The sequence below is a fragment of the Parambassis ranga genome, chromosome 22, assembly GCF_900634625.1.
Source record: "Parambassis ranga chromosome 22, fParRan2.1, whole genome shotgun sequence".
NCBI classification, from domain to species: Eukaryota; Metazoa; Chordata; class Actinopteri; family Ambassidae; genus Parambassis; species Parambassis ranga.
The window spans coordinates 2,409,143-2,421,902 of record NC_041042.1 but is presented as its reverse complement, the minus strand read 5'-3'; the positions used below and the strand labels follow the sequence as shown (position 1 = coordinate 2,421,902).

Sequence of the window (12,760 nt, the reverse complement as noted above, 5' to 3'; positions counted from 1 at the left end):
CATTTGAATCAGAGGTCACGTGACTAAAAACAACTTTACTTATTTTAAGGAAACCAGGTGGGATGTATATCATCCTGTAACTACAGTAAGTTATGCTTAAATTTAAATAAAAATGATATTAAATAACCGTGGACCTCGGTTGCTTTATTATCCTCTCAGGGAATATAGAGATTATTTTTATTTTTCAGTATTTTTTTTTATTAACTATAGCCTCATAACAAGCCCTTATACCTTAAAAAAAAAACCTTTGTGGTTGAATATTATGCAGAAAAACAATGTTTTTCCTTCACATACATAAGATAAGATAAAATAAGATAAAACTTTATTAATCCCGAAGGAACATACATATTTTAACCCCTTTTCCGACTGTACCAATAATGTATTAAAGGATATAAACTTCCAGATATGATTTTATTATAGTTGTGAAGAAAAAAACACACAAAGTAACTGTAGGCGCTAATGACTCCATAATAACACAGAAGAATGTGTGAAGTGGCGTGAGAGGACACGGGAGACACCGGGTCAGCCACTTCCTACGGTTGGTTTTTTGAAAGGACCGGTTGGATCCTCTCTCCGCTCCCGACCAATCGGAAGTGAGTATTTTTCGCGCTGATCGGCCGGAGAGTTTGAGTTTCCCGCAAGCTTTTTTTGATTCGACTTGAATGAAAACCTTCGCTCTACAGGATGAATACGGGCATCTTTTCCCTTTAACCACCGAGAGGCGATTCCACAGGTAACCGGACAGAAAGTCCCTTTCATGTTATTGTCAGTTCTGGGTTGAACTTGTTTTGTGAGGCACGACCATCCATTTTAGCAAGAGAGAGAGAGAGAGAGAGCTTGTTAGCTAGTTAGCAAGCCAGCTAACTATGCTATTTGCAATTTGACTTAGCTCCAATGGTACGGCTGGTTAGCTTTGGCTAGCACGGTTAGCTTACTTTTTCAAAACGAGCTGTCATGGCGCCTACAAATTGAATTTATCTGTGAAACAAAAGCAAAACAGTTTAAGGAAGCTACCACATCCGTTGAGTTGTTTATTCACCGGTGTGTTCGCATATTAGCTTTAGCTGGTTAGCTAGTATTTTAGCTGCATATAGCGCTTGGGTGGCGGCTTTGTCTATTTGCTGGAATCCGGCGTAATGGCTGACTGTACCGATGACAGAGATGATGCTGGATGGGGAAAGTGCTTGTCCCCCTGCCCGTGACTGGGATCCAGAGGATTCCCTTATCACGGCTTCCTCTTCAGATAATAGTCGGAGCCTCTTTTCTTGTGTGTGTCAAGATATGGAAACCACTTCCTAATGATGGTGTTGTTCTGTGTTAGCCGGCAGGAATACGCTGCAATGTGAATGTGAACGCGAAGCGGCTGCAACAACGTCACTTGGAACTATTTTGTTGAAGTGAAGTTGTTATGCTATAAATAAGCGAACTAACATTGCCTTATAAAACGCAGCGCGATGTGCACGTTCAGTCGGTAATTCCAGCAATTACTCGCACTCCAGTTGCATCGCTCCACTTGTCAGCTGCTTCCATTTCCGCGGCTTTTCTTACCCGGTAATGCGGTGGTTACGCGGCACAGCTAGCCACCCACTCATTGGGCATTCGCTGCATGCGGTGGAGCCTGCAGGCTGCCTTCTCCACACCGCCTTAAACCACACAATCTGCAGCTAGCAGCTAGCTCGTCCACTCCCAGAATTAAGGCAACTTATTAAAATTGTCGTGGTAAGACTTTTTTTTTCCTTGACCTCATTTACACGAGTTGTGCTCAGTGTGCAGGTCCAGATTTCACTACTGGCTATAGGTATTACTTGGTTATACAGATGTTTTGTGTGTGTGTTTCTTCCGACTTTTGGTGAAAAACATCCCAAACTACGCGGTTAGATCGGTCCATGACAGGTGCAGTGTTCAGTGTGGCTTGCAGGCAGTCGGGTGTTCGTGCTCCGCTGGAACTGAGTGCCATTTTGTAAAATGTGTGTAACGATATATCCTCACAGGATTCATATCCCAGAATACCAGTTTTGCAAATGTGTGTGGAGTGATAAGTTTCTCTGTGTTTCTTGTCCTGTAGCTCAGTGAGCCTGGAGGGGCTTAGATGGGATGGATAGCAAAGGGAGCTCCTTGCCTTCAATGCCTGAACCAGCCAACCCCATCAGCATGAAGCAGCCCCCGGAGTCCCTGAGTGTACGCAAAGGCCGGGGGGACATGAGCAGTGACCCAGCTCTGCTAATGGACAAAGCTGCTGCACAGCTGGCTGCCACACTACAAGACAGCGTTCTGCAGAAGATGGCTGGCCACAGTCATAATAACCACAACCACGAGAGACTCAAAGACCTCACCTCCCGTGTGCTAAACGGCGATCAAGACGCCCTGCCCAAGCTTTGTGCTCCGGAGCCACCCATGCTTAAAGGCGCTGAAGCCCCGGCGACGAATGGCACCCATCAGCACAACTGCACTCCTCACACTGAGCACGAACTGAAGGTGACCATACCACAGGCGGTCCAGCAGCAGCCGCCGTTTGAGCAATGCTGTGCCAACGGGACCAGTTTGGCCACAGCCACTGAAGGTACTATATCTGGGTCTGATGAGAGGCAGGACATGAAGAAGAGGAGGGGCAGAATTCACAAACCAAAACCTCAAGCAAGCTTCAGTTCCTCTGTGATCCCTGTGGAGCCACTTGACCACATGAATGCTGGAGAGGAAAGAGAAGCAGCCAATGAGGTTTGACTCCTATTCCTGTTTCTAACCTTTAATACAATTTAACTTGACAGATGTGACTTTGTTTATATGTGATTGTATTTAAAATGTTCATTAGGAAAAGACAAAAACACAAACGTGCACCTCTAGGAAAAATTAATCAGTTATTAATTATTCATTGATATTTTTTTAGCCTGATATTGTGCCAGAATCAAAGGAAGAGGCAGCAGCAAAGGTCCAATTCTCTGTGGGGGATATGGTTTGGACCAAGGTGTCAGGGTACCCCTGGTGGCCTTGTATGGTGACCACAGACCCAGAATACAGTATTCACTTCAAGCAGAAGCATAAAGGTGAAGATTTGTGGTCAATTCCATATTTTTAGTAACCACAGACTGCATGTTTGAGCTCATGTATGGATCATATTCTGTGTTTAAATGTTTTTATTTTTATTTTTTGGGCGGTGGTTTCTTTAGCAACCAACAGCAGGCTGGGCCTCCTTTACCATGTGCAGTATTTTGGGGATGCCCCAGAGAGAGGCTACATCTTTGAGAAGAACATGGTGTCCTTCACTGGCGAGGATCAGTACCAGGAACTGAGCCAGGGCAACAAACAGTCAACCTCTCGTGTCATCCATAGAAAGGTATGACTTGACATTTATTTAATGTTAAATGCAAGTTTTACTTTTTCTGTGCAGGCAGTATTTGTATTTGCACTCTCCTCCTAGTTGTTTTATAACATTTTTTCCCTCTTTGTCTTGCAGACGGCTCCCTCTGTACCCCGTAAACTCCAGGCCCAGTGGAACATGGGCATCATTCAGGCCAAGGAGGCACTTAACATGTCACTGGATAATCGCATCGCAAACTTCACGTTTCTGTACGACGATGACGGGCCACATCTGAACCCCCACATCTTGGAGAGGCTGAAGCCAGACCAGAGTAAAGAACAGGACCAGGAGACGGAGTCTCGGCTGGACCTCCCTTCTCTGTTGGTGGATGCAGTTGGTGCAGCTGTGCCTCAGTCCAGCACTTCAACAGTGAGAAAAGTTTAATATCTAGTAGTAGTTTTACAACCTTTGGCTGCCATCATTAAACACATCTGTTTTTGCATCTGTGTGTGTGTTTTGTCTCTCTTCCCCCCCCCCCCCCCAGAATCCCTCAACGTCTTCACCAGATCTACAAGCTTCTGTTGTACCTCAGAAGAAAAAGAGGAGACCCAAAGAGGCGAAGTCCCCCACGAAGACAGTGAGGAGAAGGAAGAAATCTGCAGCAGACAACACTGGTGACCCAGTGAGGAAAAGGAAAAAGAAGCTGCCTCCAGCAGATGACGTTGCTGAGGCAGCATCACTTCAAGTTTCACTTCCAGGTTGGTTGAAAGTGGATTTGTGCTCGCCTTCTAGTCAGCTGGTGGTTAAATCTGACCACATGTGTGGTACGTGTGGAGTCCCCTGCTCTGTATTTTTATAAGTGGATTTATTATCGCTCTTTTGTGGCCACTATATTTTATTTTCGCAGGAGAAAGTCGATTTTTCCACCTGTATTAACTCAGTAATTAGAGGTTGCAGGTTTATAGGCTCCGTTCTCATGTTTTCTTCACTATCCTGTTGGACTCAGTCAATCCTTGAGCTCCTCAAAAAGCTGTCGGCATGTCGGAAGTTTAAGCGTGTATCCTGTACTGTTTGTTTTTTAGTGAAAAGGGTGAAAAAGAAGGTGAATAAAAGGCCACTAACAGACACCCCGACAGACAAGGACCAGCAGCTTGATCAATACCAGTTATGTGTCAAAAGGCAAAAAACGAGCAAAAAGGCAGAAAACCAGGTGAGTGTCATTCTGACGTTATTTTCCTCAGGTTCACCCGATAGATGAGATTTAAGTGTTGTGTATATATACTATATGTTGTCATACAGGCCTCCACCTCAGAAGGAACAGAGAAAAAGCAGAGAAGAAGAAGAAGAAAGAAAACTGACCTAGAGGCCTCGGAGGGAACTGAGAAAAAGCAGAGGAGAAGAAGAAAGAAAATGGACGTACAAGAAGCAAAAGAAACCAAGAAATGGCCGAAGAAGTCAAAAGATCTTCTTACTGGTAAATGACCCAGTTCCACGTTGTTCTGTGCAGTTGTTTAGCTGCTTAATTGACGCTTGGAGATAATGGTCCACACATTCTGACTGTACACAGATGAGCCTGATGCAGAGAAACCAAAGCGTAGGAGGAAAAGGAAACAGGATGGAGAGAATCAGCCTGCAGCTTCCAAGGCAAAGAGGAGGCGGTCCTCCCCGTGTCCTGATACTGAGGTGATTTCTTTTTCTCTAATTCTCAGATGTGAAGGAAAGAGAAAGGATGTTTGTGCATTATTAAGCACTTGTTACTGAAGTTCATGACACACCGTTTGCTCCAGGGTTCTGGTAGTGAAGGGCGTCCTGAATCTCCCAGCGACAGCTTAGACGGGACAAAGAAGGGCGAACGGAAGAAGGAGTTCGTCTGTCAGGTATCATCTGTTGTGATCTGACGTTTTGTCCTTAATTAGAATTGTGGTTTGATCTGTGTGGTTGTGTGGGTCTGCAGAAGTGCGAGCAGGCCGGCGAGGACCTGGTGCCCTGCGAAGGCCAGTGTTGTGGGATGTTTCACCTCCACTGCTTCGGCCTGTCCTTCAACCCTGACGACAAGCTGCTGTGTCAGGAGTGCAGCACAGGTGCAGAACCCGACTGCCTTTTATAATAACGACAAAGGAAATGTTTAAATTGGAGACTTTAGCTAACGGAGGTTATCTTCTGACCTCGTTTGTCTTCCTAGGAATCCACTCGTGTTTCAGCTGTAAGCAGTCGGACGGTGAGGTCCGCCGCTGCCACGTCCCACACTGCGGGAAGTTTTACCACGAGGCGTGCGTCCGCCTCAACCCCCTCACAGTTTTTGACAACAAGGGCTTCCGCTGCCCCCTCCACTCCTGCCTGAGCTGCCACTATGGCTTACGAAACAACCTCAAGTCCACCAAAGGTGAGGCGATCCTTCACGAATGGTCTCCTTCCTCCTCTCTGCTTCATTTGATGTAATCCGGTGGTCATCGTTTGTGCTACAGGCAGGTTGATGCGCTGCTTGCGATGCCCGGTAGCGTACCACATCGGTGACCTGTGCGTGGCTGCAGGAAGCGAGATGATCACCAACACCGCCATTGTCTGCACCAATCACTTCAACGCCAAGAAGGGCTACAGCCACCACAGTCACGTCAATGTCAGCTGGTGCTTCGTCTGCTCCAAAGGTTTGTTACTAATCGCTATATATATGTTGACCTTGTTTGTTTTCTTCAGGTGAAGTCGGGGCTAGTTTAAATGGTTGGCGTTACAGCTTTAGTGCCTGTGTTGGTCTTTTTATTTGCATCTTTGCTGCTCATGCACGGTTTGGCTGGGTTGATTTACAATGAGGGAAATCACATTACAGTCTAAACTAGACGGCCTCTGTTTCCTGTTTGAAAAAACTGGTTATTTATCAGAGCTGCATCATTTATTCATGGTTTTAATGATGGCAATATGTTGTGTCCAGTTTCAGAGGTGTTAGGCCAAACTTTCTTCTAGGGTCTGAATATTATCTCAGTGATTTGTGCAAAGAAAATGTTTCATTTTTGGCACTGACGCTGGCTGAAGGCTGTTCACACACTCGATGCTGGAAATCGAAGTGCAGCAGTTCCTATTTTTCAGTTGAAATCAGAGTTGTGGAGACAGCTGTGATATAATGTGGGTGTGTGAGATGATACTGAAGCACAGAACGAAGGCTAGTCTTTGCCTGCTGTGTGGCGTTCTGCAGCATGTGTGAGCACTTTCTTTTTGGCTGTAAGTCAGATGCAACATTTATTGTGCGTTTTTTTATCACCCTCGTTCAGACTGGCTGCCAACTTTGTTGCCTCTGGGGTTTAATTAGATTCCCGTTTGTGTTTGCAGGAGGGCAGTTGCTCTGCTGCGAGTCTTGTCCTGCAGCTTTTCACCCCGACTGCCTGAACATCGCAATGCCTGATGGGAGCTGGTTCTGCAACGACTGCCGGGCCGGAAAGAAACCCAAATACAGAGACATCATATGGGTCAAACTGGGAACATACAGGTAGGAGGTTGTTCTGTTTAACTCCACCTGATGTGTCTATGAACTCAAGTCACTCAGTGTGTTCCTACTCGTTTTTTTTTTCCTCCTTTAGATGGTGGCCAGCGGAAATCCACCACCCGAGAAATATCCCCACCAACATTCAGCACCTTCGTCACGAGATTGGAGAGTTCCCAGTCTTCTTCTTTGGCTCCAAGGATTACTTCTGGACCCACCAGGGAAGAGTATTTCCCTACATGGAGGGCGACAGAGGCAGCAAACACCAGAGGACCGGCATCGGCAAAGTGTTTAAGAACGGTAAAGAGATCTCTGCGGTTATTTTAGATATTTTCCTGACACAAATAATCGCTCATTAAAATGTTCTGTTCTCAGCACTGCTGGAGGCTGAAGCTCGATTCAAGGAGATAAAAATGAAGCGAGAAGCCAAGGAAGCTCAAGAGAACAGCCGGAAACCTCCACCATACAAATTTATCAAGGTCAGATTTATCTCCACCACATTTTCAGTCACTGTATGCTCATTGTTCACTGTCGTACTTTATATCTGATGCTTTCAAGGACCATCAGAAAACGGAGAAATCTCACCATTACTGCCTTTTTAAAAAAAAGCAGGCCCTCAGTGACATGGAGTATTTTAACTTTCAGGTTAACAAACCTTTTGGCAAGGTTCAGGTCTACACTGCCGACGTTTCCGAGATCCCCAAATGCAACTGCAAGCCGACAGATGAGAGGCCGTGCAGCTTCGAGTCGGAGTGCCTGAACCGCATGCTGCTGTACGAGTGCCACCCTCAGGTGTGTCCCAGCGGGGAGCGCTGCTGCAACCAGGACTTCACCAAGCGTCTCTACCCAGAGACCAAGATTATCAAGACGCCCGGCAAAGGCTGGGGCCTCATCGCTCTGCGGGACATCAAGAAGGTAAGAGAGAGGGATCAATACAGAATGCCGGATTGACCCTTATTTTCAATAATCATCTAGCTTTAGCAGCTCATCTAGCCATCTTGTGTACGTTGCCTGTAACAGTTGTAAAAGTTTGTACTTTAACTTGTCACCAAAACTCAACCTGGTTTCCTGGGGAAACTTCACTGGTCTAATGACGGCATCTCTCCAACAGGGAGAGTTTGTCAATGAGTATATTGGTGAGCTGATTGACGAGGAGGAGTGCAGGGCGAGGATCAAGTACGCACAGGAAAACAACATTTCCAACTTCTACATGCTCACAATCGACAAGGTGAGTGCCAGCACTGTGTGGATGTCTTTGCTCCGCAGAGCGTTGGGGTGCTGCCTCCTCAGCAGCAGTCCCTTTTCTCCTGGGAGCTACATAAACAGAGTGGTATTGCATTGGGAATGTTGCACGAGGGGTAACTGTAACATTACAGTTGTCAATACTACAAATGCAAATGATTAATCATTTATAGAAATAAAAGCAGTTCTGAGTCTGAAGTGCTTCCTGTTTTTTTTTTTTTTTTGTCTTGAAGGACCGCATCATTGACGCCGGTCCAAAAGGAAACTACTCTCGCTTTATGAACCACAGCTGTCAGCCCAACTGTGAGACACAGAAGTGGACGGTGAACGGTGACACACGCGTTGGCCTGTTTGCCGTATGTGACATCCCCGCAGGTGAAAATAACTCACAGGTTTTTATTTCATATGTGGCAAAAATCATGTAGTAAAGAGTCTCACCTGTTTAACTCACTTTGAATTCCAGGAACCGAGTTGACCTTTAACTACAACCTCGACTGTCTCGGCAACGAGAAGACCGTCTGTCGCTGCGGGGCTCCAAACTGTAGCGGTTTCCTTGGTGATCGACCGAAGGTGAGCTGTCATTACGTCGCTTGTATCTTTTGGAGCGGTCGGGTTTGTCTTATGATACAAATCTTGTTTTTTTTTTTTTTTTTTTTTACATCCATCACAGAACTCAAATGGCCAAACAGCTGACCCGAAGGGAAAGAGGCTGAAGAGGAAATATAAGAGGAGGAAAACTGAGGGGAAGAAGAAGTCTGAGGACGACTGTTTCCGCTGCGGAGACGGGGGGCAGCTGGTGCTCTGTGACAAGAAGACCTGCACCAAAGCGTACCACCTGACCTGCCTGAACCTCACCAAGAGACCCTTCGGTAAGAAAAGACACAATCGGCAGCTGGCAGATCTTTAAATCAAGCTATTTAGTTGTTTTTAAGTAGAAATCCCCTTAAAATGCTGGTTCCCAACTCTCTGCTCATCTCTGATTCTAAACACGATTCGTCCTCGCCCCCTGCAGGCCGCTGGGACTGCCCCTGGCATCACTGTGACGTCTGTGGCAAAAACTCAGAGGCCTTCTGCCAGCTGTGTCCCAACTCCTTCTGCAAGGCTCACCAAGAGGGGGCGCTGCGGCCCTGGCCCCCCACGGGACAGCTCTGCTGCATGGAGCACGAGGAGCTGGAGGGAACAGACGCCAACAACCAGGAACAGCACGTCAGCTCGGAGGCAAGCGTGGACGTCCCCGCCGTCGCCGCTCGTCCCTCTAAAGGCTCCAAGAAGACGGAGGGGGCGGAGGCCAAAACGAAGGGCTCAAAGAGGAAAGCCGCAGAGGCCTGAAGTGACCTTTTAGAGAGCCAAAAAAGACCAAACCAGACTCTGACACCTCCTTCCCCATGTCAACACCATGTAGTGTTTTCAAGGCACTGTACATCTTCGTCATCAGGGAACGCTGCTGAGCTCTCACACGCTCGCCTTCAGCTCGCCGCTCTTTCATTGTTTTTTTGTTTGTTTTAAACTTCTGCACTGAGGCGAACCACCTGTGGTAAAGCACAAATCAGCAGAGCAAGCACAGGGCAGGAAACTTCAGCTACTGGGTTCATTCTTTCTCCAACCTAACTGCCTTTTTTTTAATCTGCTCTGTTGTTTTTTTGTTATTATTAGAATCACAAACTAAGCCGGTGAGTTCCTGCAGACAAACGGAGAAGCAGCACCGCCGTCTTAACTTGAATCTCAGTCAGCACCCCTTAACTCACTGCGGAATATCTTGAACAGCAGAGTTTTATACCTATATCTATATATGTTTATATCAAAGACCAAAACTATGATTACTGGAAGACATCAAACAGGTTGCCAAATGGATTTTTATTTTTATATATATATATATATAGTATATATATGCCAGATGTAATATCAAACACCAAGACACTATGGGTTAGGCTTCAGACGACCTTGTTTTCGTAGCCATAGATCACATTTAACCGTAGACATCTTTGCTATTTTACAACCTGTTACTTTGATTTAGCTTTTAGTTTTGTTTTAAACAGAGATGCTGATTGATGATGCTGCAAGATCATCTCCAGAAAACAAGGGATTACGTATGCTGTTTAAAAAAAAAAACGAGAGCACTCTGTAAATTGACGTGAAAACACTACTGGGAGGATCTTGCTGCTCCGCTTGGCGATAAATGACACAACAAATGAAGGAATGAGGGAGATTCTCTGAGGTGCTTTTTAACTGTCCACTGTAGTGTGTAAAATCTGAGGTGCTGGTCAGGCTGTTTGTTTTGTTTTTTTTTTTAATCCTCAGGAGGCTTGGTTTTTTTTTTTCTTCTCAGAACTGCATTCAGGTATGTTCAGTACTTTGACACTGGCTCAGCTTTATCGTCGTTTAACACAGGAGGATTACAGGGCGCGCGACTCGGCTCTGTCCGGTTAGATGCTTGTTCTTTAAATGTCATCGCCTGCCTGCGTCCTCGAGCTTCTAAACAACTTCCTCCAGGGAATCTGCAACAGCGCACACGTGCTTTCAGCTGCTGAACTAAGCAGATCTGGTGTACTAGTTTGTAACTCTGCCAAATGAATCATTAGTCATTAGCAAGACTCAGCTCTGTCAGGAGGACATAAATGTCATCACCTCCCCACATCCTCCAGCTTCCAAACGGCTTCCTGCCAGGAATTCATAACAGACCTTTGTGTCTGCGTTTTGAAAAGGTCCCTGTACTTCAGCTTGACTCATAGCAGAGCTAACCTGACACACACACACCTTTCTACCTCTGGTCTGTTTAGCTGCTTGGAATTTCCTCCGATGTTTTTATGGCTGCTGAGCTGAGCAGGATGCATTTTATTTGGAGCAGCAAGTCTTCAAGTCTACCACATTCTTCTGCCACCTCTTTAGCAAACATCCACTCAGGTTCTGTTGCTGTTGTCTGTACAGAAAGTAAACAAAGACAGCTGCATGTTTGTAAGTCCTGAGGAGGTTTAATTACAGCCGTTAGCATTTTAAAAGTGTGCTGGCATGCTGATGAGGTTCAGGCTTGTCAGTTATGAATATATTCATATGTTTACATGCAGAGTAAAAGGACTAAATAACAGCTTTACTATTGAAATCCTGGTGTGAAGCTCTCTCGTCCATCTCTGGGTGCAGGTGTGAAGTTTTGAAGTTTTCAGGTGATGGATTCATAGAATCATCTCCTGTTCCAAACGCTTCATATGGATATATTTCAAAGTGATGGTCTGTCCACACAGAGCTGAGTCTTGAAGTTCTAGCCGTTTTACTTTTAATCCCTGTTTTGTTTTCTGTTGTCTGAAACCAGATTTGATGTGTAGATGCAGCAGGAAGCGTTTTTTCTTTTAATATGTGCACATTGTTTCCCCTCGTGTAAGTGTCAGGAAGTGCAGCCAATCTCATATTTTTCTATCACCATCCTAACATTGTGTTGAGTGAATGTAGTCCAGCCAGTTTTGTGTTTTTTTTTTTCCTTTTTTAAAGCACTGTAATTCCCTGTAGAGCTGAAGTGTAACGTGCACGTAGGGGTTTCATTCTGTAACTACTGTCATAGTAAACCAGAGACTAATATGTACATACTGTATAAGTGGTAATAGTGATGCATCTATTGTAAATATCATACAATTTCTTAACATTGTATGTTGTTTTTTTCCCCTTGATGCAGTGCTGAAACACTTTTGTGCAGGATTTCACACCAGCTGTGTCATGCAATAAAAAGTGGTCAAACTTGCATCCACTGTCTGTGCTCTGCTGAGTTTTATTACTACCTGCAGTGACGTATGCATCTAAAGTACTGCTGTTAATAGACTTATATAGACTTCATATTTTTATCTAAATATTTTTCATGTTTCCATGAGAACTTTTTTTACTCCCAGCATTAAGTTTAAATAACTTTAGAATCATGTTATTTTCTGATTTCTAAATCTTCGTCTGTTTAAATGTATTTTTTGTTCAGTTTATTGTATAAAACGAATTAGATTTGGATTAAGTGGTGTATATGTTAAGATTTTTATGTTACTTTTCACTTTTTAAATTGATTTTAAAGCCTAAATACGATCACCAGAAGTATGGTAAAAAGCGTATGTTACGCCAATAGACCTGATAAAGCGCAGTCGCATAAATAAGACGTCATCAACACGTTTGTCGCTTTGATGACGTTTGAGGCATAGTACCGCTTGTTAGCCACCACGTTTTTTAAGACACGTTAAATAAATCATGACTGATTTACTGACTGAGTTGCTGGTGTATTATATGATAGAGGATAAAACACGAATGTCTCCCGTGCGTTTGTTAACTACAGACGTTTTTCTGCCATCTTGCCCAAAACCACGTTTTAAAGTTCGTCTTCGTGCCAAGGGAACCGGAAGTGCTAGCATGCTAACATGCTAGACCGCTTTCCCGAGTTGAAGGAGTCCTGCGGCACGTTGTCGGGGGAAGACTGCACAAAAACTCAGGTAACGTTATGTAAACTTTTAACATTTTAATGAAGTAACAAAGTGAAAAAGTGGAAATATAGACTTTGGAATGCAGCTTATGTGCATGATGATAACTCACGGAGACGCGGATGTTTATATGGTCAAAGACTGTCAAAATAAAAGCATTTTATGTTCAGTTGTAGCACATTGACTGAAATAGCAGCTTTGACCTGATTTAAAAAAAAATCGTTTTTCAAAATTTCCAAGAGTTTAAATCGAGGCAACTGGACTCAAGGATTGTTTTTTGAAGACGTTCTGCTACTATTCTGGTTGGGAATC

The 12,760-nt window shown here is 44.7% G+C and overlaps 1 protein-coding gene across 2 annotated transcripts; it reads left to right on the top strand.

Annotated features, from left to right (window-relative positions):
* The first annotated feature begins 607 nt into the window (after positions 1-607).
* nsd2 (nuclear receptor binding SET domain protein 2) lies at positions 608-11,738 on the top strand. 2 transcript variants are annotated; one of them, XM_028394797.1, is made up of 22 exons: positions 608-733; positions 2,066-2,715; positions 2,885-3,041; positions 3,165-3,331; positions 3,452-3,724; positions 3,840-4,053; positions 4,378-4,505; positions 4,595-4,769; positions 4,863-4,978; positions 5,083-5,172; positions 5,250-5,376; positions 5,478-5,678; positions 5,761-5,940; positions 6,617-6,773; positions 6,865-7,067; positions 7,143-7,246; positions 7,413-7,682; positions 7,879-7,995; positions 8,243-8,384; positions 8,473-8,579; positions 8,680-8,878; positions 9,022-11,738. In XM_028394797.1, exons 2-22 carry the CDS (start codon positions 2,095-2,097, stop codon positions 9,336-9,338), a joined length of 4,065 nt encoding a protein of 1,354 aa, XP_028250598.1. In that variant the 5' UTR covers positions 608-733; positions 2,066-2,094; the 3' UTR covers positions 9,339-11,738. The 2 variants fall into 2 exon arrangements, with proteins under 2 accessions (XP_028250598.1, XP_028250599.1); XM_028394798.1 differs by lacking the exon at positions 608-733 and adding an exon at positions 1,663-1,719.
* Positions 11,739-12,760: the final 1,022 nt, after the last annotated feature.